The 24,677-nt window shown below is 39.2% G+C and overlaps 2 protein-coding genes across 2 annotated transcripts in view; one reads left to right on the top strand and one right to left on the bottom strand.

The window, feature by feature from the left end:
- LOC110069761 (uncharacterized) overlaps nucleotides 1–21,479 on the bottom strand; it is a 31,470-nt gene extending 9,991 nt beyond the window's left edge. The window contains exons 1-21 of the mRNA XM_089280648.1: nucleotides 21,367–21,479; nucleotides 20,631–20,727; nucleotides 15,402–15,795; nucleotides 14,512–14,909; nucleotides 13,800–13,925; nucleotides 12,777–13,182; nucleotides 11,634–12,028; nucleotides 10,984–11,109; nucleotides 10,332–10,755; nucleotides 9,393–9,790; nucleotides 8,894–9,022; nucleotides 8,454–8,627; nucleotides 7,825–8,010; nucleotides 7,434–7,616; nucleotides 6,829–7,080; nucleotides 6,320–6,514; nucleotides 5,848–6,033; nucleotides 5,266–5,457; nucleotides 2,244–2,492; nucleotides 1,937–2,116; nucleotides 550–753 (exon numbers count right to left, since the gene is read on the bottom strand). Coding sequence (XP_089136774.1) covers nucleotides 550–753; nucleotides 1,937–2,116; nucleotides 2,244–2,492; nucleotides 5,266–5,457; nucleotides 5,848–6,033; nucleotides 6,320–6,514; nucleotides 6,829–7,080; nucleotides 7,434–7,616; nucleotides 7,825–8,010; nucleotides 8,454–8,627; nucleotides 8,894–9,022; nucleotides 9,393–9,790; nucleotides 10,332–10,755; nucleotides 10,984–11,109; nucleotides 11,634–12,028; nucleotides 12,777–13,182; nucleotides 13,800–13,925; nucleotides 14,512–14,909; nucleotides 15,402–15,795; nucleotides 20,631–20,706 — 4,873 coding nt within the window. The 5' untranslated portion in view covers nucleotides 20,707–20,727; nucleotides 21,367–21,479. The remainder of the gene's footprint in view (nucleotides 1–549; nucleotides 754–1,936; nucleotides 2,117–2,243; nucleotides 2,493–5,265; nucleotides 5,458–5,847; nucleotides 6,034–6,319; nucleotides 6,515–6,828; nucleotides 7,081–7,433; nucleotides 7,617–7,824; nucleotides 8,011–8,453; nucleotides 8,628–8,893; nucleotides 9,023–9,392; nucleotides 9,791–10,331; nucleotides 10,756–10,983; nucleotides 11,110–11,633; nucleotides 12,029–12,776; nucleotides 13,183–13,799; nucleotides 13,926–14,511; nucleotides 14,910–15,401; nucleotides 15,796–20,630; nucleotides 20,728–21,366) is intronic.
- Nucleotides 21,480–21,963: 484 nt separating this feature from the next.
- The window catches only part of LOC149096468 (uncharacterized), a 46,698-nt gene continuing 43,984 nt past the window's right edge, over nucleotides 21,964–24,677 (top strand). The window contains exon 1 of the mRNA XM_089280643.1: nucleotides 21,964–22,110. The gene's annotated coding sequence lies outside the window, so the exon portion shown is untranslated. The remainder of the gene's footprint in view (nucleotides 22,111–24,677) is intronic.

The following is a 24,677-nucleotide window of genomic DNA, read 5'->3' on the forward strand; positions in this document are numbered from 1 at the left end:
CTATACAGTATGAAATTTAGGGATTTATGTGGTAAATCTGGTGAGGACGAGGGGCAGTATGTAACAAGCATAATGAGTACGGCCGATGATAGTAATGGATCTCTATCTTTTTGTAGTTGAAGGGCCTATTTATCTCAGTGTGCTTGAGAGCTAGCCCTGCTTCGTCTGCAAAACATGGAAGAGAAGAAAAACGAGGGACTATGAGGACACTAGGTTGCATGGATATCAGAATTAAAAGTGGATGGTCAAGAGTGAGGCTGAAGGCAGAAAAGGTCGGGGATTTTCAGAAAGGAATTTTCGCGTAGAAAGGTCGAGGAGAAGAGAAAGACTGGGGAATGGTGGAGCTGAAGAATCACCAGGAAAAAAGAAACAAAAAACAAACAAGCAAACAAAAAACAAGCAGGTTGGTTAGAGAGCGTGATGGTCTCGTGCACCTGCTACCTCGGAGAAACATGAAACAGTTAAATGACGAAAATGATTAAGATACGTTACTTTCCCTGGTTTATCAGGTAAATAAACCACGTACAAAAGTATATCTACATTAGATACCTCTACATATTATCTTGGTAGTATCTGCACTCCAAAACCCACTTTCATTGCAGGATACGTTTTTTGCACCTTCCACTCGGTAACCAACAGAGACATTGCACATGAAGAAGCAATCTGTTCCATAATTTACACCAGAGATCGACGTACATGGATACGGAAATACCTCTCCATGTGTTGGCGCTGTAATTGTTGGACACCTAACAACTGGAAGGAAGGAAACTCGAATTACGAACCATTTTGAAAGATAACTGGGGCTCTTGCTCAAAGCTTTGGAGTAAGAAAAAGTTGCTTTGTTCCTCAATAAAGCTTAATGAGTTGGAGTTCGATAGCTAGCGGTTCGTCTTTCGCTTTCTTTCACTTCCGTGCTTGATAACGGAGCAAGCACGGTCGAGGGTATCTTATTTGTTTAAAAATAAGAGCATTTAAACGCTAAGTGCATTCCTCAAGAGAGAAAACTACTTCATTGTGATTGGCTGAGAGCGGGCCAATTTGTCGTTTATTTTTAATTTGCACTGCATTGCAAATTAACGCGCGGCCTTTTTTAATTTTGTCTGTCATATATTAAATGAGTAATCGTAGGAAGGTTCGAATAATTAAGGATTTACACTACTCCTGATATTTGTAAATTCTCTCAAATTGCACTCCCTTAAAGGCTTGTGCACGCTTGATAGAATTTTCAAATATCAGCCGTAGTGTAAATCTTTAATTGCACTTGCATTCATATTCACCTACGCTTATTAAACCGTAGGGTCTCAGTTTCCAAAAAATCCACTGAAAAAGCCGTGAAAGTTTAAGTAGAATGGATAAAGGGGATAATTATCACGAACAGGTGAACAGAAGAGTTTTAACACAGTATGAATTGGTCAGTCAGCCTTCAAATTAAATTGATTTCACTAAGAGTTGGATGAAAGCTATGTTCGTTCAATAGGTATAACACAATTACCAAGTTCGATTTCTCGTGATATCCAGACTTACCAAGGTCACTATAGATGTTATCAGCCTCAGCCGATAACACTTACACTTGATTATTCTGGATATAACGGAAAACAACATCCAGTAATTGTTCGAGCGAGTCATTTATCTTTGCATACGTCAACCAGATTCTCATATATAATCGTATCTTTTTGGTACGCTTCGGCGGTATTTCAGATGATGGTTCAGACCATGGTTTAGGCTATCGAGACACTAATCGAGCCTGTTTAGCCGAAGCGCTCCAAAAAGATACAATTAGGTATTATGCATGGAAGAAACAAGTTACTGAATGTCGCGAGCAATCAATTGCAATATAATACTCTCCTACAATGATTTAACAGTGCTACACGAAATTTCAGTTTTGCGTCAAAATATATATATGCAGATCAAAAAGAAGTGAGTAGTAGTCACTTACTGTTACAAAGGGTTGTGTCGCCTGACCATGTTCCATCTGCTCTACACGAGCGCTGTCGAGACCCAGCCATTCGGTATCCTTTATCACAAGAGAAGGAAGCCAGGGAACCAAATAAAAATCCACACGAAAGAGAAGTTATGGCCCCGTGTATTGGTGCTTGAAGAACAGTACAGGACTTTCCTGTGAATAACAGAAGTTCAGTTCTGTCTTTAGAGAGAAACCGAACCATTAATCAAGCTTAATTATAATATTTCTTGGTATTATATTTATTTACCATAGTTTCTTGAAGACAGAAAGATTGACTTACTTGTTACTTGCACAATAAAAGTGCAGTTAGCTCCGTTTCCACTGCTGTCTATCGCGGAATACAGTATGTTGTACAGACCAATACTAAGGTTGACTGGAGGACGAATGTCAGGGTAGCTGACAGACACGTGATCAGAGTTGTCAGTCGCCACTGGTTCATTCCATAGGAGTAAGGCCCTGGACGAGCATTCAGTAGCATAGAACACCATGTTGTTGGGACAGGTGCCATTAAACGAAGGCGGAGAAATATCTGTAAACGACAAAAAAGATTCAACTTTTTAACGGACAAAAATGGTTGAACCAATCAAAGATATAAAGTAGTTGATAACCAGTACCCTAGAAATTATAAGGGAACATGATGGTTAAGTTGGTGACCTCTAACAAGACAGAAATTTATCAGAATGATGATGATGATGATAATGATGATTACAATAATAGTAATAATAATACTTACAATAATACTACTAATAATAATTACATTTTTCTAGGGCGCATTTCTCAACTCAACGCGCCTAAAAATAACTAACTCACTAACTAACCAAGCCGGTGTCTTCACGAGAAACCAGAAACTACAAGGGACCGCATACGATAAACGCTCCCAACGTAGGATCTACAAGAGATCTGATCAGCCATAAAAATGTGTGAAGACAAACAATAGACTGCAAGGCTGATACTACGTGAAAAACGTTTCGAGACACCAACATGACAAGAACCGATAAAGTAGGATCGCAACAGTGGACAGCTGTTTCGCCCTTCTTGGGGCCCGTCAGCACTGTGTTGCGAAGATATGTAACGCCAGCCCAACAGCCAACGCACATAAATTGCAAAATGACCCGTGTACTATATCAAGTGACTATAAAATGTTTAAGCAAGCAACCGGAACGATGATCCTGCTGGTATACGTTGGATCAATAGTGATCTAATCGGCTTTACATATAAAATGAAGAATACAAAAGCAAAAACCGACACAACGTAGGATGATCTTTTTGAAGGTGTACTATATTTGGGCTGGCCAAACCAGCCTTCTTCAGGTACAAGGGAAAATTTTACATTGGTACGTATTTTTATGTAGCCGATATTCACGTAATACCGGAAATACGCAAAAGTAATTGACAGTGTAAATTAAAGAAAAGCATACGGTAAAATAAAATAACATGATAAAAGAACATAATAGAAGAAAACAAATGAAAACAATTAATATGTTTCCTCGCGGATGTTCAGACCATTAGGATCAATTGTTCTGCCTTTTTGAATTAAAAAAGCTTCCCTGGCCTTACGGTAAGGCCAGAGAAGCTTTTTTGAAGTGAAATTTTTAATCGAGGTAACACGGTAGCAAACCTCGGTAAATGGCGGCAAAATCAAAAGTAAGCCAACTTATGTTTGTCGACAGTTGAACGCCTCATCATGGTTAGCTCAGTACCCGACAGAAACCGAGGAAACGTTGCCGCGACATCTTAGCAGCAAGTGTTCACGCGTTCAGCGCGTAAAGAGGAGACAAAGATTCCTCCTAATATAAGTAAGTTTCAGGTCAACGGGCCAAAAAAGCTAAAATAAACTCATGCTTAGGCAAAGAAATCCCGGACTGCTGTTTCCTGTTCATCGCCAAGTGCCGTAAGCGTTTCCTTTTTGTTAGAAGCTCAGTAGCTTAATGGCAGTGTACCGGCAGGCGCAACTAGAAGAAGACCTACCACAAATAAAGAGAAAAAAGTCATAATTGATGTCTATGGAGAAGGAAAACAAATGTTAGAATTTTAGGCGGCCTCAAATAAAAAAGAAGTACTGGTAAACATTTACGTAGCCCGGGCTCCGCGGCAGATGCCGTTTCAGGGTTTTTTTTTTTTTTTTTTTTTTTTTTTTTTTGCGGGAAGAGGCTCAGCGAGATATCAAAATTTTCTTTCCGGTATTCATCTACAAAGCTTTGCATTTAAGGAGACTTTGGCCCGCCATCATCGCAAACAAATTGACAACGACCTGCGTTCGGCATTGGAGTAAAGTCAGAAATTCTATAATTTTCCGATAATTTCTGTGCCACATTGCAGCACTTGCTTTCCGAGAAACCCTCAAACCGTCCGTTGTATGCGGCCTATTTTATTTAATTAGTTCCGTGTAAACAGCTTCTCTGATAACTGCGGTTTGGCTACGAAACCTCGGTAAGCAATAACCGTAGTAAACCTCTCTCGTGAAAACACGGCAAAAAAAACAAAACAAAACAAAACTAACTAACTAATTTAAATAATTAAACAAATTACTCAAACCGCAGCTGGTTAATCAACAGTGCGTAGTGTACTAGTTTAAATGTAACCTGTGTGATTCAGAGAGCTATGTTGGCTACACGCGCGGGCATTTATATGCCCGCGTGGATGGCCATAAAAGCACGTCATCTTCAGCACGCAAGCACTATGACAACGACCACGCGGGTGCTGTCCCTGAGGACCTCCTTAGCTGTTTCAAAGTTCTCAAGAAATGCATGAACAAATTCGATTGTCTTGTCAACGAGATGCTTTACATCAAACAATTACCACCGAGTTTGAAGGTGCAAATGAATTCTATCCGTGCTAAAGCATTTGTGCAGCCACCTCCGCTATGTAAATTAGTTATAACTCTTGAACTCGCATTTGTTAATTTAATTCTCATTTGTACCCTTGATAATGGCGTCATGAGGTCGCCGAAACGTCGGGAGATTATATCGTTTGTTTTTACTTGTCTATGTATAACTTATGAAAGATAACAGTCTAATTAATTTAGTAAAAAAAAAAAAATAGATCTGCAGTTTAGTTTAAAAACTTTTGACGGTATTAGCTTTCTTGACGTCTTCTGGAACAGAATTCCATAACTCCGATGCAGCACAAGAAAAAGCTCTAAGACTTCCTCTAAATGATTTGCAAAAAATTCATGGTATTTCAATGTCAAAATATTAAAATATTGAAATATACTGGTAATAAGCAGATGCAGGTAAAAGAAAAGAAAACAAGCAAAAACAAACCATACGTTACTCTACACTAGGGTAAGCTAGCTAACTTTACCTCTGCAATGTGTATCGTTCGACCCAGTCCACTGTCCGTTATTATCACACACTCGTACAGAAATTCCCTCGAGAACGTATCCGGGTCTTTCACAAGTATATCGACATGTCTGGCTATAATTACTGCCAACTTGGCACGAAGGTGGAGAAATGACACCAAACGCTGGAGGAGTGAGTGCGCCGCAATTGATTACTAAAATAAACGAACAACAAAAAAAAAATATGAATTTATGGAAGCGTAAATGTTAAGGTGATGCTTGTATTAGGACTATTCCTGAGATTAAGAACTTTAAACTTGATGTAATGCACTCTTCAATCCTGTACTGTGTAACTGTTTCCGACAGACTTCCATTATTCCACAAAGAAGCAGCTGTTTCTGGTATATTATTCCTTTCCTTTGTCTCTTTGCTTTAGCTAGTGTGAAACAATCAGTCGTAATCGGCAATGGCTTACAGAAAGCTTTAACCATGAAATGGAGAAGGTATGTTCCTACCAATGTGAGTCATTGTGCCTCGTGTGTTTTACAGCTTTTAAAACTAAATTACTAACAGCCGTTGATCGTAAAGGGTTGTATTTTACTAACCTTGACAAGAAGGCATGTCTCCACTCCAAGTCCCATTTTCTAGGCACCGCCTAGTCGGTGAACCAATTAGAGTGTAGCCAATATTGCATGTGAAACTGCAATGAGTGTTATAAGTTTCTGATCCGATATGAGTACAGCCGGTCTTAACTCCATTAGATGGAGAAGGCAGAGAAGGGCATGTTATGGCTACAAATAAACGAAAAGATCAGTTCTTAATTCTGCGAAGAACTTACATCGCATAGACCTCACAAAATACAAGTTCCTGAGTCCAGCACATCAACCATTGAGCCAAACTTGTGAAATAAAAATTAAACAACCAAATATTACAAGGATACGTACCCTGTTATTTCTCCGTGGTTGATGTCCCAGCTTGATGAATGTCAATATATTTTAACTCTATTGAGCATTATTCAGAGGGTAAAAATAAAATGGATCGTTTGATTCTATGAAGGCTGTCATCTGTATTACTTACCTTGACATATAGGCAGCGGGTTATCCCATGATCCAGGAGGTCTGCTGCCAGGGGCAACACACGTGACTGTTGATGAGCCATTCAAACGATAACCAATCATGCAAGAAAATTTACATTGTACCCCAAAATGACTACCGCAGCTGCTCGTGCGCAGTGGACTTCCTTGGTCTACCATCAGCGATGTACAATTGATAACTGTTGACGTCAACATGATAAGCACAATTGTTGGTTAGCATTTCAATAGGACTGTATTACCCGTCGAAAATAGCAAATTCTTTAGCTTCTACATGTGGGAAAATAATTTATCACTACATCACGAGCAAAATGAAGACGAGACAGCAAGAAATATTAAAAGCAATGTTTTTTGGTGCAGAGATAGAGGGAGATGGTGAGATACAACACCACGTTTTGTATGCTATATCATATAATAATTTGCTATTACAGATGTGCTGATACAAAATTTATAAAAAAAGTAAGTATCTTTAACTTCGTGTATATTCAATTCGCACCTGTTACTTTAACAGTGAAGCTACAAGTTGCTTTGTTCTTTGATTGGTCCTCTGCAGTGTATATGATCACGTGAGTTCCCTGACTGAGTCTTTGTGGCGGTTGGTAATTCGACATTACCGTAGGCATGATTCCTGAATTATCAGTAGCAACCGGTTCCGTCCAGTTTACTTCTGCTGAAAACATGCCACGTTCTGCATATACCAGCAATGGACTTGCTGGGCATTTGAGGCCAAATGTCGGAGGAAGGATATCTGAAATATGGAAGAATGCAATATTAAACAGTCGGTTTAGTACCGCAACAAGTACTTCAATTGATGTAGCGAAGTCCTGAAATAACTTCTAACTGATTACATGTTGTATGTCACGGTAACCTGTCGGGATCTTTTTTGCAAGGCCACACTTTCAGTTGACTCTCGCATAGCTAGCATTATAACGTTTTCGTTTGTTTTTGGTTATTCGGATGAAACCTTCCCAGGATTTCTTTGATGGGGTTCGTTATCAGCAGCTTTTTATATTAAGTTGTACCAAATTGTCAATGATTCAAATGGAAGTTACTCAGTAGTATCTTAGAGGGTGTATGGTGTACTGGGACAGATACTGGTACCTGTACAGTTGATCGCGTTTCCACTCCATTGTCCAGATTGTAAGCACGTCCTAGTAACATTCCCGTAAAGGCTGCCATATCCACCTTGGCAGCCGAAGACACAGTTTGATCCGTACGTATTGCTACAGGACACAGTCAGCAGAATGGCTCTAGCAGGGATGCTCAAAGGCGCACAGGTGACAGCTTTAAGTATAACGCACGAATTTGTTTTAATAATACTAGCAAATAACAAAAACGTGCTATGAATGGTATGCAAGCAAGTAATGACAAGCCTTTGGATCTTTTGAAGAGAAAGAAAAGTTATCGTTCTTAACTAACACATAAAAGCGATTTTGCTAAAAAAAAAAAAAAAAAGATAATGTAAGCTTAATCTGGTTATAAATATTTTCACCTTGGCAAACGAAATCTTGGCCACTCCAGGTTCCATTTTCAAGACATTTTCTTGATGAAGAGCCGATTGCATTATATCCAGGATGGCAGACAAAGAGGCAGACTGTGTTGTAATACTCCACTGCTGTCCCTGTGCAACTTTGCCGGATGCCATTGGACGGTGCTGGTAAAGGTGGACATGTAACAGCTGCAACCCACAGCAAGAATATTTTGGTCGTTGGTGCTTATTAGCAAGGGTTTAATTGAATAAACGTAGGGCTACGTTGCTTGCACTTAAAGCATGCTTCAATACAATTGTTATGTAAACACTCACGATGCGATATACATGTTCAGGTACCTCTTGTTAATTATCTACTCAGAAAAGATGTAGTCTCTGATATGCGTAGTTTGCCAAGAATCGTCTGACAAACGAATTTTTTCTAGCTTCGGGAGCCGGGATTTGCGTTCTTTCATTTCAACGTAAGAGAGGAATGGCGTAAAAGCAACAACAAAACAAAAAACAAAAGGAAACAAAAAAAAAATCAAAACTTGTCCTGCACATTATCTGGCACATATATCTTGCCCATTTCCATTATCGAGATTTTCTCATTTTTTCCCTATATTTTCATCAAGAGACAATAGCACACTTACCATTACACTGAGTCTGAGTGCCGGTCCATGTCCCATCGCTGTTGCATGTCCGTGTTGTTGACCCATTTAGGATGTATCCTCTGTCACAGGACAAGTGGCAAGTTTTTCCTGGCAAAGTGGAACAAGGCTCTAGACTGCCGTGGATTGGTGCCGAAAGCTGTGGGCAGCGATTCACTATTTTACAAAAGAAAAACATTTGAATCCATACTCCACTTGACAACATTGCGTAGCAAGTATGTACCGGCCCGAGAACATGTACTCAAGGAAAGGGCTTTATAGAGATTTGTGGCATTGTCGACTTTGGGAAAGAACTGTGCGTTAGTCAGGATGTCCTATGGCCTATGAAACTCATCATCCATTCTTGGTTTGAATCTGCTTAATAAAAATGCACATAGGAATATGCGAGCATCATTTGACAGTTCGCCTGGGCCGGGCCTTACCTCCTTCACAACTGAGGGCGTCATCAGGCTTCAGCAGTATTCCTTCCGGACAAACGCATTGATGGCCGTGTGGATTTGGAAGACAGATGTGGCTGCAGTGTCCATTCAGTTGAGAACAGCTGGTGGACCCTATGAGATAACAGAGAGCTACCTTGTTATTTTTCGTCTTGCCTTTGTGTTTAAGTTGGGAGCTGGTACGTACACACAACACTCTTTTTTCACCTAGTCATTGAACAAACATTTTAACAAAACATACTTTGTGAACTGCCAATGGGCACCAACTCACTTCGTTCTACCTGTACACTTCAGCGCTTGACCCCCCCCCCCCCCACCCCCGGGAGAAGTTAATGCTATTGACTGGCTATCTGCTCCTTGTTTCTTAGAGGGTGCCCCCCTCTCCCCCCCCCCCCTCCCCCTCTGCGCGCGCGCGCTCCCCGCCACAAAGAAAGTTTAAGGACGCCCAGGGAATGTACATTTTATCAAATCGAAGCTGATTTACCGTTAAAGATTTTTGTGTTATCATAAATATGCAATTCCATTGGCCTTCCCATTCCTTGAACCAATACTTCACTGAGAGAGGAGGTCATGTTGTATTTGTGGACACTCTTGTTTTTCCAGTCAGACCAGTACAGAACGTTATCAGTCAGGGCCAGTCCAAACGGATGCAGGTTATCAGAGGAAAAGTCAAGTATGAGCACTCGGTTGTTTCCCTGGAAGTCAACTCTTTCTATTTGATCAAGGCTAGCATCGCACCAATACAGCAGTCTGTTTTCGAAATCCAGGGCTAGTGAATTTACCCACACAAGTCCGGAGCTAACGAGAACTGTCCTTTCGGAACCGTCCATGTTGGCTTGTTCAATCTTTGGCGATGATCCCCAGTCACTCCAGTACATCTTTCTAAATAACAGATTCATCATAATAAAACAGAATACTTGGAATTGTATTTTGATTTTCCCTGGGATTTTAATGAATTTGAAGTGATTTCTGTCTAAACGACTTGCTATCATGATTTTGGTGAAGAAAATTTTCGAAAAGATTGACCTGCTAAAGGTCCAAAAGGCGTAAGACAATAAATAACACAATCGACTATTTAATTAACTTCGTAGGATAAAATATGACATTTTGATCCTGATGACAACTCGAATCTGATTGGTTGGGTAGTCCTTTTTGCAAGCGACCTAACAAACAGCATCATGATATGTGAGTGGAAAACGTTTTTGGGGAGAAACTCTTTGGAGGAAAGATGTTATATAAGTAGTTTCGTCTGTGTTTTATATTCCGGCCTGAAAACACCCGTGTCTATATAGTAAAGTTAAACATACTTATCCCAAATGCTGCAGCTTTTGTACCAGATTACTTAGTGAACTCATTTTAGATGATAGTCACTATAAGATGGACTGAAAAGCAAATCAATTAAAACTCTGCATCTCCGAATTACCTCTCTGCCAGGTTAAGGATTATAGCTCTTGGTTTGTCAATGTTTGAAGTGATAAGGCTCTTCCTAAATGATCCATCTAACCGTGCTACTTCAACTTTACTTGTTCCTGCATCAGTCCAGTAAATATTTCTTCCCTCATAATCCAATGCCAGCCCATCAGGTGTCTCTACATTATTATACGCAATGACTTCCTCCGAAGACCCGTTGGGGAAGGCCCTAGCCACCAGTTTTAAGGTAACGTCTGTCCAATAAATTTTTCCTTCCACTGGATCGAAATCAACTGCCACCGGTCTTGAGATGTTTGTGCTGATTTTGAGCGGAAAGCAAGGATTTTCCTCTACCGGGAGAGGAACCTTGTAAATTTCTCCAGAATCGGCTTCAGCAAAGATCATAAATTTTTCAGAGCTTCTCTTATAAAACAAACCTTGGCATTAATGGGGAAAAAATAAAGCAAAAATTGTGATCAGTAAAGAAATCATTGAATGTCTGTCGCAACAAACAGTCTAGAATGTTTCAGAGTGTGTCCATAGGAAAACCAAGGAGAAAAAGCTAGGTGGTGATATAGCTCGAATCATCGATTTCACTTAAACTAGTGAGTGAATGAGCTTGGTAAAAAAAAGTGACTAATTGCGGAATACTTAAGTACCCTCACCATAATCACAGTTTTTACCATCCGGCTTGAGTGCAATACCCGTTGGACATGCGCACTGATATCCTCCTGGTTTCAGAAGACACAAATCGCTGCATAAACCATTCCCTTGAGAACAAACATTAGGTCCTACCGACAAAGAAATAAAGCATTGCAATAGTCAACGCTCGATATCTCAGTCTTCTAACAAGACTTTAAGGCCGCTAGGGAAAGAAAAATCGTTTAAATCCCTTTTCCCGGAGGGGAACCGGATGCAAAGAAGAAGTGGACAAATTTAGCGTTTTGTCTTGCGAGCCTCGGAATTTCGTTAGAATTGTGATGTATTTGACGCTGATCGAGTACAGTTTGCGTCTCTGAACGCAAAGAAGAATGTTAGACAAAGATCCGTGATATTAGAAATATTCAGAAACGTACCATCTGTGCAATAAGCATTATCCCAGAAAAAAGAAACAAATGGATCTTTGGATCCTTTGCATTTTGTTATTTTAAAGTTTCTAGCTTTTCCCATCTCAGGTAACTATGGAAAGCTGAAAACCGTTCCACAATGAGCATAACAGTTCTTAAACAGCATTAACAAAGATAAAATAATTACTTTAGGTTCATATACCATGTACTGTTAATAGTTTAAAGAGAAAGAAATGTGGATGTTTTACCCGAAAATATTAAGGAAGGATCAAACACGTGAATGTCCATGGGCATTTGCAGGCCAGTTATTATCACATCCTGATTTCCGCTAGTTAGATTGAATCTTGAAACGCTCGTTTTATTCCAATCGGTCCAGTATAACATGTTATTGTACACTACTAGGCCAAAAGGATGGATGTTGTTCCCAGATGACAGTATAAGCTGTCGATTTCCTCCAGTAAGGTCTGATGTCTCAATTTTGTCTAGTTTGGCATCGGCCCAAAAGAGACGGTTTGTCGTTTGGTCGATAGTAAGTCCATTTGGCCAGACAAGGTTTCTAGTTACAATGGCTCGTCTCGCTGAACCATCCATCTCCGCCTGCTCGATCTTTGGACTGGCGCCCCAGTCTGTCCAGTACATCGTGCTGAAAGCGTCAAAGAACACGGAAACATTTTGTGATTGAACTCGGAATAAGGTAAGAACACAAGGGGCTCGCAGCAGTGCAAAATTTAGTACATCCATCGATGTCCGTGTCGAATGAATGCCTAAGTATGAAACGTTTTTCCTCCTTGGACAAATTATCGATCGGCTGATGGCTGATTATAAATATTTAAGTAGTGGTATCATTCAATTAGGATGGGAAAAAAATATATATGCATTAATATACCGTAGATTACATTTTCCTTGGGTAAACCAAAAATTACAACATTTCACTTTATTCCGCCTGGGGGTGGCTACGAGGTGAAACTATGTCGATAAACATATATATACCGCCATTCAATGCACAGTGGAACTTCGATATAACGAAGGGCAAAGGGACTGGCGAATGATGTTCGCTAGGACGAGGTTTCGTTATATCAGGGTACGTTCGTTTGCATACATTTTACTATTACTGGATCGAAGAACAACATTCGTTATACCGAGGACCTCGTTAAATATATAGAGGTTCGCTAAATCGAGGTTCCACTGTAGTAACCAATTTCGCTTCAAATATATAGTAGAATATTTGCAACATTATGCATGATCAAATGCTATAAGCTGTGTTATCTTGAAAACAATGCCGGGACCTATATTTATCGTATGTTATGCCGGCAGATTTCACCTCAAGGAAAGAGCAATGCTAAGTGAGTTATTTTACGACCTTCCAATTTTTCGGCATCCGATTCACTTACCCATTTCTCTCATCCAGGATTATGGCTCTTGGTTCATCAAGTCCATCTTTGATGAGCAGTTTCCTGCTTGTCCCATCAAACCGAGCCACTTCAATCCTATTGGTCCCTCTATCAGTCCAGTAAATATTTCGTGCCACGTGGTCAATGGCTAAGCCCTCGGGACTCTCCACGTTACAGCGAAACAAAATTTTCACAGCAGTTGCATTGAAAAATGCGCTAATTATGAGACCTTGTGCAATGTCTGACCAGTACACACGTTCTTCAACTGGGTCAAAGTCCAAAGCAATTGGGCGTTGATTTCCAAGATGACGAAACAAAGTTTGTACCACAAAGTAGTTAACATCCAGTGAAATAATGTTCGTCGATTTGGCGTCGGCGTCAGCAAAAATTATAAACTTCTTCACTTCTACGATAAGAATTACAAGAACTGTATGACAACACATTTCTTGATTTGACGATTTGACTTTTTTCTCTCGGTGATGTAGAAATACTTATTGTACAGCTCCTTACAGGGTTACAAACTGTAATGCATTCTTCACCTTTTTGTCAAAGGAGTCATCAGAGCAGGCTATTTTTTGGATCTCACGAGAAGGAAGTAGAGATAATGGTTTTGAGGTGACCTTCAACAAAGATATCTTAAAATCTCCACTCAGCGTGTAGACGACAACGTGAATAAACGTCTGGTTGAAAAAAAAAAGTACGAACTAGGTTTGTCACACGGGTATATTTAAAGATAAGTCGGGAGTTTCTTTTCTGTATATGTATAGATAGATAGATAGATAGATAGATAGATAGATAGATAGATAGATAGATAGATAGATAGATAGATTTATATATATAAAGCCGACCTTGTTCCCTGCTTGGCAATAAGAAACAATCGTTTCCATTTAAACTGTATTAATTTGTGAATTGCGGTTTAATTTGCGGTGTTATCTCGGTTGAGACTTGCTATCATGGAGCAAAATCATTAACTGTATTCTACTTCGTCATACGCGATGCTTCCACTTTTTTAAGTAGACTTACTGTCTTCGCAGGTCCTGTTATCTTGCTTTACTGTCAAACCAGTGGGACAAACGCATTCGTAACCAGATTGTGTTGCGACACAAAAATGGCTGCATCCACCATTATTAACAGCACAAGCACTTGAGGCTTCAAAGAGACACAATGTAAAACAAAGTTTGTCACATAGTGTACGTAAACGAGCATAATGGCGCACAGTGATACCGGCTTGCTCATGGCTTGAGCACGAGTGAACTTAGTGAGCACAATAGTATACATGGTACAATGACATTATTGGGCACGAAAGTGGATTAAGAACTAGATGCAAGCACATCAACTGACGAAATCGGTGATAAACCAAAGCAGACCAAACACTGCACCACCAAACCAGAACCACCGGCGCCAGTGCTTTGCATGCACCTTCAATCAATCAATGTATGAATCAATCAATCAATCAATCAATCAATTAGTCAACCAATCAATCAGCCGATCGATCAATGAAATAATCAATCAATCAATCAAACAGCCAATCGATCGATCAATCAATCAATCAAACAGCAGATCAATCAATCAATCAATTAATCAGTCAAACATTCATTCAAAACATCAATCATTCGACCCGATCAACGAATCAGTGAATTAGTCAGTCACCCAGACAGTCAGTCAGTCAGGCAGTTTTTCAATCCCTGTAAAATAAACGAGCTCTGTTCATGACATGAAATTTCCCTTTTAATACCTGCTGGTTGTCGCGAGCTGTCGTACGGTACGATGCCCATAGGACGCCCACCATTGATGCTATAACTTCGAAGCACTTTCCCAGTTGAGGCGTCCAGTTGGTGAAACTCGTCTTTCGTTTTCCAATCCGTGAAAAATAAAAAAGGGGGAATCAGTGCAACTGCAAACGGATGTAAGCCACTCTGTTGGAAAAGTAATTTTCTGTCGTTGCCATTGTAATCGACCGATTCGACCTTGTCCGTTTTTGCGTCCACCCAAAATATTCGTTTGTTTCCTTTATCGAGGTCAATACCATTAGGCCAGAAAAGATCTGTTGTTACAATGACGAGCCTTTGATTTCCAGTTAGTGAAGCTCTTTCAATCTTAGGGTTAGCTCCCCAGTCAGTCCAGATCATTAACCTCAGTGAAAGAAAGAATGAATCAATCAATCAATCAATCAATCAATCAATCAGTCAGTCAATCAGCATGTCATAACTTAGACCACCAATTGTCCTAATTAATACGAAAACAGCGAAAGAACACAAATTTCACTCCATACTCCAATATGCCCAGAGAAGCTGAAAGTAAACTTGCATCAATAATGATTTCTCCTACACATCGAATTGGTTATTACTCATGGAAGAGAGGAAGCATAAAACATAGATAATTCAGGTAAAGCAAGGTGTTGTAATTTTTCTTATCTGAATTCAGTCATTAACCATATCTTTTTATAACCCTATTATATCTGAGGTTACGGAAATCACGCCCTTGTATAAATTTAGAATGTTCGAATTACCTATTCGTACTGTTTGGATAAGCGCAGTGATATAAGTTTGTTAGCTCGAGAAAATTCCTAGGTTCTTTAACCAGAAATAAATTCTAAAAAGACATATTACTAACAATAGTGCATACCCATTATCGAGATCCAGAGCTATTGCTCTGGGTTTCTCCAGTTGTGAGGAAACAAGGCTGCGTTGGTTATTACCGTTAAGGTCTGATATCGATATTCTATCATTTGTCATATCAGTCCAGTACAGCTGTGCTGTCCTCCAATCCACCGCCAATCCATCACAAACTCCAATGCCAGTAATAATTGTCGTCGTGCTTGGTACGTCAATGCGGAAGCGTTTGATGTTTTTCTCTGTTACGTCACTCCAGAATATGTAGCCCAAACTGAAATGAACGTCTATGGCAACAGCTCTTGTTAAACCCGAAATAATGGAGTGAACAGCTGTAGTGCTATAGTCGATGGAAACAATATCCGAAGTATTTGACACCAGCAAACACGGAGGGCTGCATATAGTGGCTAGGAGCGAAAAGCGAAAAAAAAGTAACTTTACTTTCAAGATAATGCTGGCATTATTAAATGCTCTTATTAGATGAGCGAAGTAATGCCTTTGTAATAAGTCGACGGCGTCTTACCAGTGCATAGACGCCGAATGTTCTCCTTCCAACAACAACAGCACCGTCAACAACAACAACAACGACAACAACAACGAATGAAGAAGCATTAAAAAGGCACCACGACGCCACAATCAGCTGTCGTTTGAAGCCAAATACCCCACTAATTTGTGAGAAAGGCTAGCTTTGAATGTTGCTGAAATGAAACTGCCGACAGTTTGGCTTGGCTTATTATCTTATCCAAGCATAACCGAGCAGCGAATTGTAACGGGAAAAGTCATTCCAATTACAATGTTTTAAAAAGAAGTATCCTCCTGCTGATTTAACTGATTTAACTGATGGTTTACAGCTATTACTTCAGCTCTCCATAGTTCATCATCATCACCCTTTACCAAAATCATATCGCCGATCTGAGGACAAACAGGGAACTAAAATGTGGCGCGCCAAAAATGTGGGTTAATAAATAATGCTCAGTTTTGGAAAATGTGGCGGATTTCGCAGTTGAAGTACTCTGGGTAACGTCAAATCCAAAGTTACTTGGATAATTACATATCTAATTATGTTACTTTAGAAACTATTTATTCACAAAAAGGAAAATTATGGAAGGCTTGAAGACCAAAATTAATCAGGATAATTCTAATACCATGATTAGTTGAATAAAATTAGCTGAATAAAAGTTCCAATTTATTGAAATTTCAGCAGTTAAAAGTGAAAATGGGTAACCATATATGGGAATCCATGTTTTGTTTTTTAGGTCTTGTGGATTTTTTACAATCCACAGGTCTGTAGAAAACTTTGCAGTTTTTCCCCTGAAACTGAAGAAAGTAAACATATTTAGGATTCTTATACCTTCGTAATGTCGATGATTGGAACTGAAGTAATATTTTCATTATATGTTTAAAGGTACAGCGATAATAATTTTTGGTCACGCGTGGCGTGATTTTCTGATTTTTATAAGCGATTTAATTTGGACTAATTTTTGATGGATGCTTACTCATTTGCCAAAGCTAAACTTTACACTAATGAAAGAATTAACCTTTTATAATTAGAATCTAGAATCTTTTAAAATTTCGAGGTATGGCACATGGTCAAAAGACATTTCTTTTTACCCCACCGACTAACTCATAACGCCAAAGAACACTCTGGTTTTGTTCACCTCGAAATAATTAAATTTATCGGATATTTTTGAAATTGTGCTTTATGGTTAAGTGAAAATGAGTTCTGCAATAAGTTAGACATATCACAACTTTTCTGCGCTCGGTAGTTCCGACGTGCAAATCGAATGAAAATGGTCGCTTTTCACTGGCCAAGTTGGGAGTCGCGAAATTTAGGCCGCAGGTCAAATCGAAAACGTTGATTTTCTCGGAAAGACAAAAAATATTTCAAGGAGAACAAAACACTGCCCGTTTGCATTCATCCTGGATCCTGGCAAGATGTAAAAGAGATGCAAAGTTGACTTATTTTTAGCCCTGCCGAAATTTTGTTCGACTTTTGTGAAGACATTTGCTTTTAAACAGCGCTGCTTAGAAAAGAACTTGCGGTGTTCATTATCGTTTTGAAAAGGAATAAAAATCCGTTTTTTTTAATCAACACAGGAAATGTCAATCAAGTTGAGTGCCCCTCATGCACAGCCATAATTCAGCAACGTGTGTGTAATATTCATCTGTGTAAACAGATTCTCGTTCCGAGAAACATTATTGGAATGATTGCAGTTTACCGTCCAAAAAACAATTTCAAGGAAAAAACACTGCAGGTTCGCTTTCTTGTTAGAGCTTAGCTTTATGTGAAAAGTAGCTAAGTTGGCTTTATTAGCCTTGTGGAAATTTTTCGCGGAAAGGTAATTAAGAAAATCCGCTTTTTAATCAACACAGGTAATGTCAATCAAGTTGAGTGCTCTTTTAATATGTTCGCCCAAGCTGAATGAATAGAAGTTTGAGCGCGACAGGAAAAAAAAAATGCTGTTAAAGTGCTATTAAGTTTGCTGTCGCTTTCTTGGCACTCGTATGGTATCCTGGTTGCTGCGTTTTATTTTCCAAATTCGCTTCTTGGGACTATGTACCGACAGGACCAACTACCGTTCAATTTTGACACTAACGACTCTCTTTTAGGTTCGGATTTAGCAGTCCTTCCCTACATTCGGGTCAGAGAGCAAAAGCATATTGTTTCGGGGATGCGTCCTGACTAAAGTAAATATTGTTCGATATACAGAGAGCAGAAAAAGGATAAATGAATATGTTATCATCAAAGCAGACGAATATACTGCCTATCCGTGTAATTTAGTAGTTGTTTATATAAGTAAAGTAAAGTAAAGCCGTAGTTCGTAAGTGTGATCGTCCGGGTGAGTGTAGCTCTGAAAAGAACTGTTGTTGGTGACCGACGTTTCGACAACTTGAGCGGAAGTCATCATCAGAGTCAAGTGAATAGTGTTTGTCAGTCGATTATGCTATAACTTTAGTCCGTTGGACGTGATCGGTCAGTTTAGCCATGATGGTATTAGCTGAAAGACTCGTGTAAAGTTTGTCATCAGTCATTGGTCGGTTTCGATCCGTCTATTGTTAGTCAAATTGGTCGGTTTTTGGTCCGTCCTTTGTTAGTCAAATTATTCGGTCCGTTAGAAGTCCGTTTTGTCAGTTTCGTTTCCATCGTGGATAAGTCGTTTGTAAGGCGCCGGTAGTTGCTGACATCTGTTAAGAGGCGTTTTTTCTAGATTAGTGTACCAGCTTTCCAGAATCACTCGTTGAAAACAGTATAGTACATATAGTACTAAAGGTTAAGCACTGAGCGGAGTCCCAGTCAATGTTACGTTGTGGTTTGTCAGCTGATGATGTATAGCAATATGATTTAACCAAAATTAAGATAAAAACGTTCGCTGGCTAAAAAAAATTCATAAAGGAACATGAGCTTTCGACTGTCAATCTACAGCCTTCGACGGATAAAAAATGGAATGCAAAATGATAAAATATGTGCAAAAAAAGACGAGATAAAAGCAACAAGAACAAAAGCAAAGTAAAAATGTGTAAATTAGGTGACTAATGTTTAAAAAGAACACCATACTGGTTTGGAATCGGCTTAGAATTATTATCAGCATGCCTGGTAGCAGAGGTGTGCCAAGCCTCCAAAGTTTTTCTAATACGAAAAGAGCCTTTGTCGATGACACTAGAATTATCAAAATCTATGCGATGGTCGAATGACCACGCATGTTTCGCAATGTTTGATCCATTAGCACATGTGTTGACATTCCTGACATGTTCTTTCTTACGAGTTTCAAAACACCGGCCGGTTTCTCCTAAATAATAACAATCACAATCGGCACAGGGTATTTTATAAATCACGTTCGGATGATGTTCAATAGATGGTCTGAACTTGGGAGAAGGAAATTCTTGTTGTAAAGTCTTGAAGGGCTTATTTACAACTTGAATGTCGTGCCTTCGAAGAATTCTCGTTAGTGGCTGCGTGACTCCATTGATGAACGAAAGGACAGCAAAACTGTTAGGATTCTCTTGAGGCGCAGCCCATTTACTAAACATGCAAACCAATTCTTCAGGTGTGGGGATGAAATTTTTTAGCCAGCGAACGTTTTTATTTCTCGTTTGATTATGTCTCATCCTGACTGCGCTTCAATCTTTAATAGCAATATGATTGTTGGCATCATCATTTCTCGTGGCTCGGTTGTGTTCAGTCAGTCTCGTGTTAAGGTTTCTGCCAGCCTTACCAATGTAGGAAGTCTGGCTTGATAACATGTCAGGTTTTGCTATGTCTGAGAACAAGGCAGCTCGGTCAATAATCTATTTCTGTTTGTTATGAACAATGGCCCTCAGTTAATACGAGATCTCATTACTGAAACGGGGTCAGCTCTGCATGGATAGGTCAGACACTCATCACGTCCCATACCGTGATATTTATCAGTATACACACTAAGTTTGCAAGACATATTTAAAGTAAGGCATAAAGACTTGTTTTCACTAGCGCATAAGCTTAAGCATAAGCAGCATTCGGCGTGGCTTTTGGAAATAAATGCATAATAATTGTACCATCAGACGTTAATAGATGGTATTTCGCGTTACTGCAAACAATGGAAAACCCAATGAATACTTACAGGTAGCATGGCAACCCAAAAATGTTTAAAGTACACTGTCAATGATGTTTAAACATCCTCTTGGCACTCGCCTGGCATGTCGTTGCTGACTTTTTATATTTTCATAATTTGCTTCTTTGCACTATTTACCCGGACGGGACCAACAACCGTGAAACTTCGAAAGGAGAGTCTCTCTTTTAGTTTCGGATTTAGCACTCCTTTTAATAATCATATCGCATATATTTCCGTGGATCGCTACTTTCCGGTAGCAAAAGCATGTTATTTAGGGCAAGCGTCCCAAATAAAATAAAATATGTCGATATACTGAGAGCAGACAATGACATATGTATATGTTAAAATATATTTTAGGATGATCCTTCTAGTGCAGCTTCTTGTATTTGTTTATAATATATATATTTCCGCATTGTTTCTCCTAAGAGGCAAAGCTGTGTTTGAGAACGCTACTTTACAAACATCGTTACTTTCGGGGAGTCGCTACTTGCGCCATTTGCTAGCGAACGTGAAGTTTTATGACTTATTATGGAGGGTGAAGAAAAAGAATACGATACAAAACAAAAAGCAAGAATCGCAAATCGTCGAGTTTAACAGACTCGACCAGTCGATTGGAAATGTTGATAACATTCCAGGTTTTTAAACATTCGTACCTCTATTGACTTGTGCACTTTTCTTGTGAATCAACGTCAAAATGAACAGCGTACAAAGGTGCCAGATGACCTTCATGGTCTTGTTAAAAAATAGTCCCTAAGCAAGAGTGTAATTAAAACATCAACAAACAAGTAGAGCAATAAGCGAAATGGAGAACATTTTACATTAATGATCTGTTCGCAAATAAAATATAAATCGCGCCAAAACAAGCAGCACATGAAGCTATTTGCTGAAAAACTTAACGAAAAAGATTAATTTGGGTATACGATCACGAATGGCAACCTTCGTGTTCACTCAAAGAATCGTGCAGGTATGCATGGCTGCCTTCCAAATCTGTCACGTGACATCCACAAGCCGATGACACAGTGGAGACAGAGATGTTGGGAAAAAAAGGAAAACTGCTGTCGAAAGCAGCTGAGAAAATTACATTTACAAATCCCCATTGAAGGATATAGTAGTTTGAGATAGATCTTGTACGGGCACGCGAATAACTTTGGGTGACTGGAGTTTTTTTGCATAACAATCGCTTTGGATTTAATCTAACGCTTCTATCACTGAAAACGTGGCGGGCCTTTGTGGATGTCATCTTTACCTTCCAGAAAATTCAAAGGGAAAGCCGAAATAAAGAACGTAGAAGACAGTTTTAAAAAAAAGCAATAAAAGAGCAAAACCCGGACTATAACCTGGTAAAAAAACACTCATTGTAAATTACTATTTCACTTTAGTTGCACTTACGTTCTCCTAATATTATGTCTCAGAACGGGACAAGTCGGCAAAAGATTTGTTTTACGGCGCCGGTTTCTGCTCACTATGAACAATAGTTTTTAGTTAATCCATATGATTGCGCTGAAACGAGGTCAGCTCTGCACGGACAGATCAGGAAATATTTAATGCGTGATATGATCGATGTTTACACAATAAATAAGTTCCCGCGACATGTCTAAGGCGCGCAAACGCTTGTTTTCAGTAGCGCACAAGAGAAATAGTAAGCAACATGCCCTAATATTTGTGCAATTTCCCTGCCTTCTTTCAAACTTGAACTTGTGAATTCTCCACCCTTTACGACACCTCCAGCCTGAAAAGGGTACCTCTGTGGGTGTAAACCCTTAACCATGTAGTCCATTATAGGAAATACCGCACCGGATTATATGTCAATAACGCCTTGCCCATTCAGGACTAACCCCGTTTCAGCAATGCGCTAAATTAAGTAACTGACCAACCACTATCCGTAGAACAGATTATTCACTGTGTTCTCCTGATCCGAGGCACGATACCAAAAGAAGGTCAATGAAACTTGACCAGTATAGCATTTAACAATGGTAGTTTTAAATCATATTGACGTTTGGTTTCGCTTTGTTTTGTTTTGTTTTCTTTTCTTTAGGTCTTCGTGTTTTCAGTTGTTATCCAAGTGAAAGTTATTCCGTCTGCACAAGGAGAGAATTCTTCAGTCGGAGCTGCTCGGTATTGCTTTCATTCAAGGTAAGAGTTAGGTAAGAATATTTCCTTCGAATCTTCATGGGGTTCTAAGAACTTAAGCGAGTGCTCTTATGGGAAGTTAGGAATTGTTTGAAAGAGAAATAGTTTGCAAGCACGTTCATCCAAATTCGTGCAGCCTTGATTCCTGTTCTTAGAACAGGCTTGTTTGCTGCTAAAATACAAAAGCAAAGATAGGCGTTAATAGATGGTACTTCGCGTTACTGTAAACAAATTAAAATAAATTTCTTTTAGGTGTTTAATTAGGTTGCTCTTTATTAGTTCCCATTGGGATAATCAGGCCTTTATATACCACTCCTTGTGAATATTACGCCATTTGACGCCGACCAGTTTACCTGAGGCTGTTTTTCCGTTATTGTGGCTTTCTAAAACTCCCTAATATCTTGGCCTGTCGTCTAGCATATTGTTCCTGACTTTTGTATCTTCTAAGTCCGATTTTTGGCACTATTTACCTGGATGGGACCAACTTCCGTAAATTTTGGAAAGAAACGTCTTTCTTTTAGTTTCGAATTTAGCAGCCCTAGAATCCTATCGCCGGCATATTTCCGGGCATCGCTACTTTCGCTTAGCAACAGGATGTTATTTAGGGGTTGCGTCCCAAATGAAATAAAAATATTTTTACAATAACTGTCTTATTAATATTTCTCGCGCGCTGATTGGCTCAATTTTGTCATCGATAAGAGTACAGACAGATAAAATTTTAATATATGCAAGCTTTCAAGTTCAACTCTCAGCTGTCAAACTGTCAACTTTTAAACCAATGAGATTTTATGGACTTTTTTAAGTAGCCAATGAAAAGGCGAGAAAAGCCATCGACAATGTTCGCATTATTTTGAATAAAATTCACTTATCTTTGTTTACGGCAAGTTTACGGCGTCTTTTTCCCGCATTTATTCCCGGCATTTGACCATTTTGGGGTTTTTACCCTCGGCTCGTGGTTCCATACCCACTTTGACAATGTTATAGCGCAATTTATCATCAATAAGAGGAGAGACGCATAAAAAAAAAAACTGTCGTCAATTTGTTAAATCGATATACAGAGAGCAGAAAAGGATAAATGATTATGTTGAAAACGATTTTTGGTTGATCCTTTTTGTGCAGCCTTTTTTAGCTAGATATATTTAATCCGTTATTTCTTCTGAGAAGTAAAGGCGTGCTTAAGTTTGCTACTTTGCGAGCACGTCGTTACTTTTAGGGAGTCGTTACTTGCGCGATTTCTTAACGAACGTGAAGTTTTATTGCTGCTTTCGGAGCGTGAAGAACGAAAAGAATACCATACAAAACGAAAGGCATGAATCGCAGATCGTCGAGTTTAACCCTTTGAATACCAAACTTTCGCCAAAAAATTACCGTTTTTAACCATTTAGTCAGCTTTTTTAGTTGCCATGACGCTAAATAGGCCATCGTTTTGCTAAGAAAGCTTTTTTTTTACTAAAAGGAGAGATTTTGCGAGAATTAGGTACAAAATTGAGCAATATTTCAATTCCGGGCATGCGCATAAGTCAAAATTTGGACTTAAAACGTTGTTTTTCGATTTGCGACGTCGGAATGTCGTCGATATCTAAACCTGACCATTGTACGGAAAGGCCTAGCCTAGTACTACTATCTGCTTATCAAGAATATCTGATGACATTTAAATTGATGACATTACAAGTGGTACAAAGAGCACGGCTATTAATTACGCATATATGCGTAATTGGGGCTCAAAGGGTTAAAACAGACCGGACTAGTCGATGAGAAATTGTAGTGCGACGAATGAAAGCCACCATTTTGTTAGCTTTGCTCACCTGGGCGTGGGTGTAATCACTAAAGCTAGCTGTATGTCACATAAGTACCCAAAGATCGCGTTAGGCTCCTACTCTGCTAAGAATCTTCCCTCCCAATTTGTAGTTACAAATTATGAGGGTTGCGCTTCCTTGTTACTGTGCAGAGAGAATATTTGTCAATATTGAAGGCCAGCTTCCAGTTGTCACTCCAATCAACCAGCTTGTCAAAGTCGTCTTGTAGCAAAGCCCAATCAGTGTAAGATTTTATATAACGGAAGCACTTTTTAGGCTAGTAAATCAAAGTAGGTGGTTGGAAAAAGTTTAAAAAGATGATACATTTTTCTAAGATGTGTGTGGAAGTACGTACATTACCTTTTGCTTGTAGGTTTGTTTGTTTTTTGTTTGTTTGTTTGTTTTCTTTTATCCATTACATAAATTGAACAGTTTTTGGAGATGTTTACTTTGAATTCGTACCTATAAGATAATTTACCTCTCCTGCTGTATATTTTGACATTTTAGGCGAACAACCATTTCGCAAGTAATTTGGAAAGAAGCAGTTCGTCTTTATAGAGTCGCTGCGTTTGAATTACAAGAGATAAAATCTGCGCATCACCAGTTATTCTTAAAAACAAGTCATACTTATAATTGACTTTGTCTTTAGTAGATAGCGTGAAATTAACTTGCGCTACATGAAAAACTGGTCACTTGATAATAACAGTTTGACGTCATTAGTTTCGTCGCCTCGTCGTTAATTTCGTCATCTCGAAGCAAAAGGTAACATCGACG

The sequence above is a fragment of the Orbicella faveolata genome, unplaced genomic scaffold (genome assembly GCF_042242905.1).
Source record: "Orbicella faveolata isolate gen_17 unplaced genomic scaffold, um_ofav_v1 contig_48, whole genome shotgun sequence".
NCBI lineage: Eukaryota > Metazoa > Cnidaria > Anthozoa > Scleractinia > Merulinidae > Orbicella > Orbicella faveolata.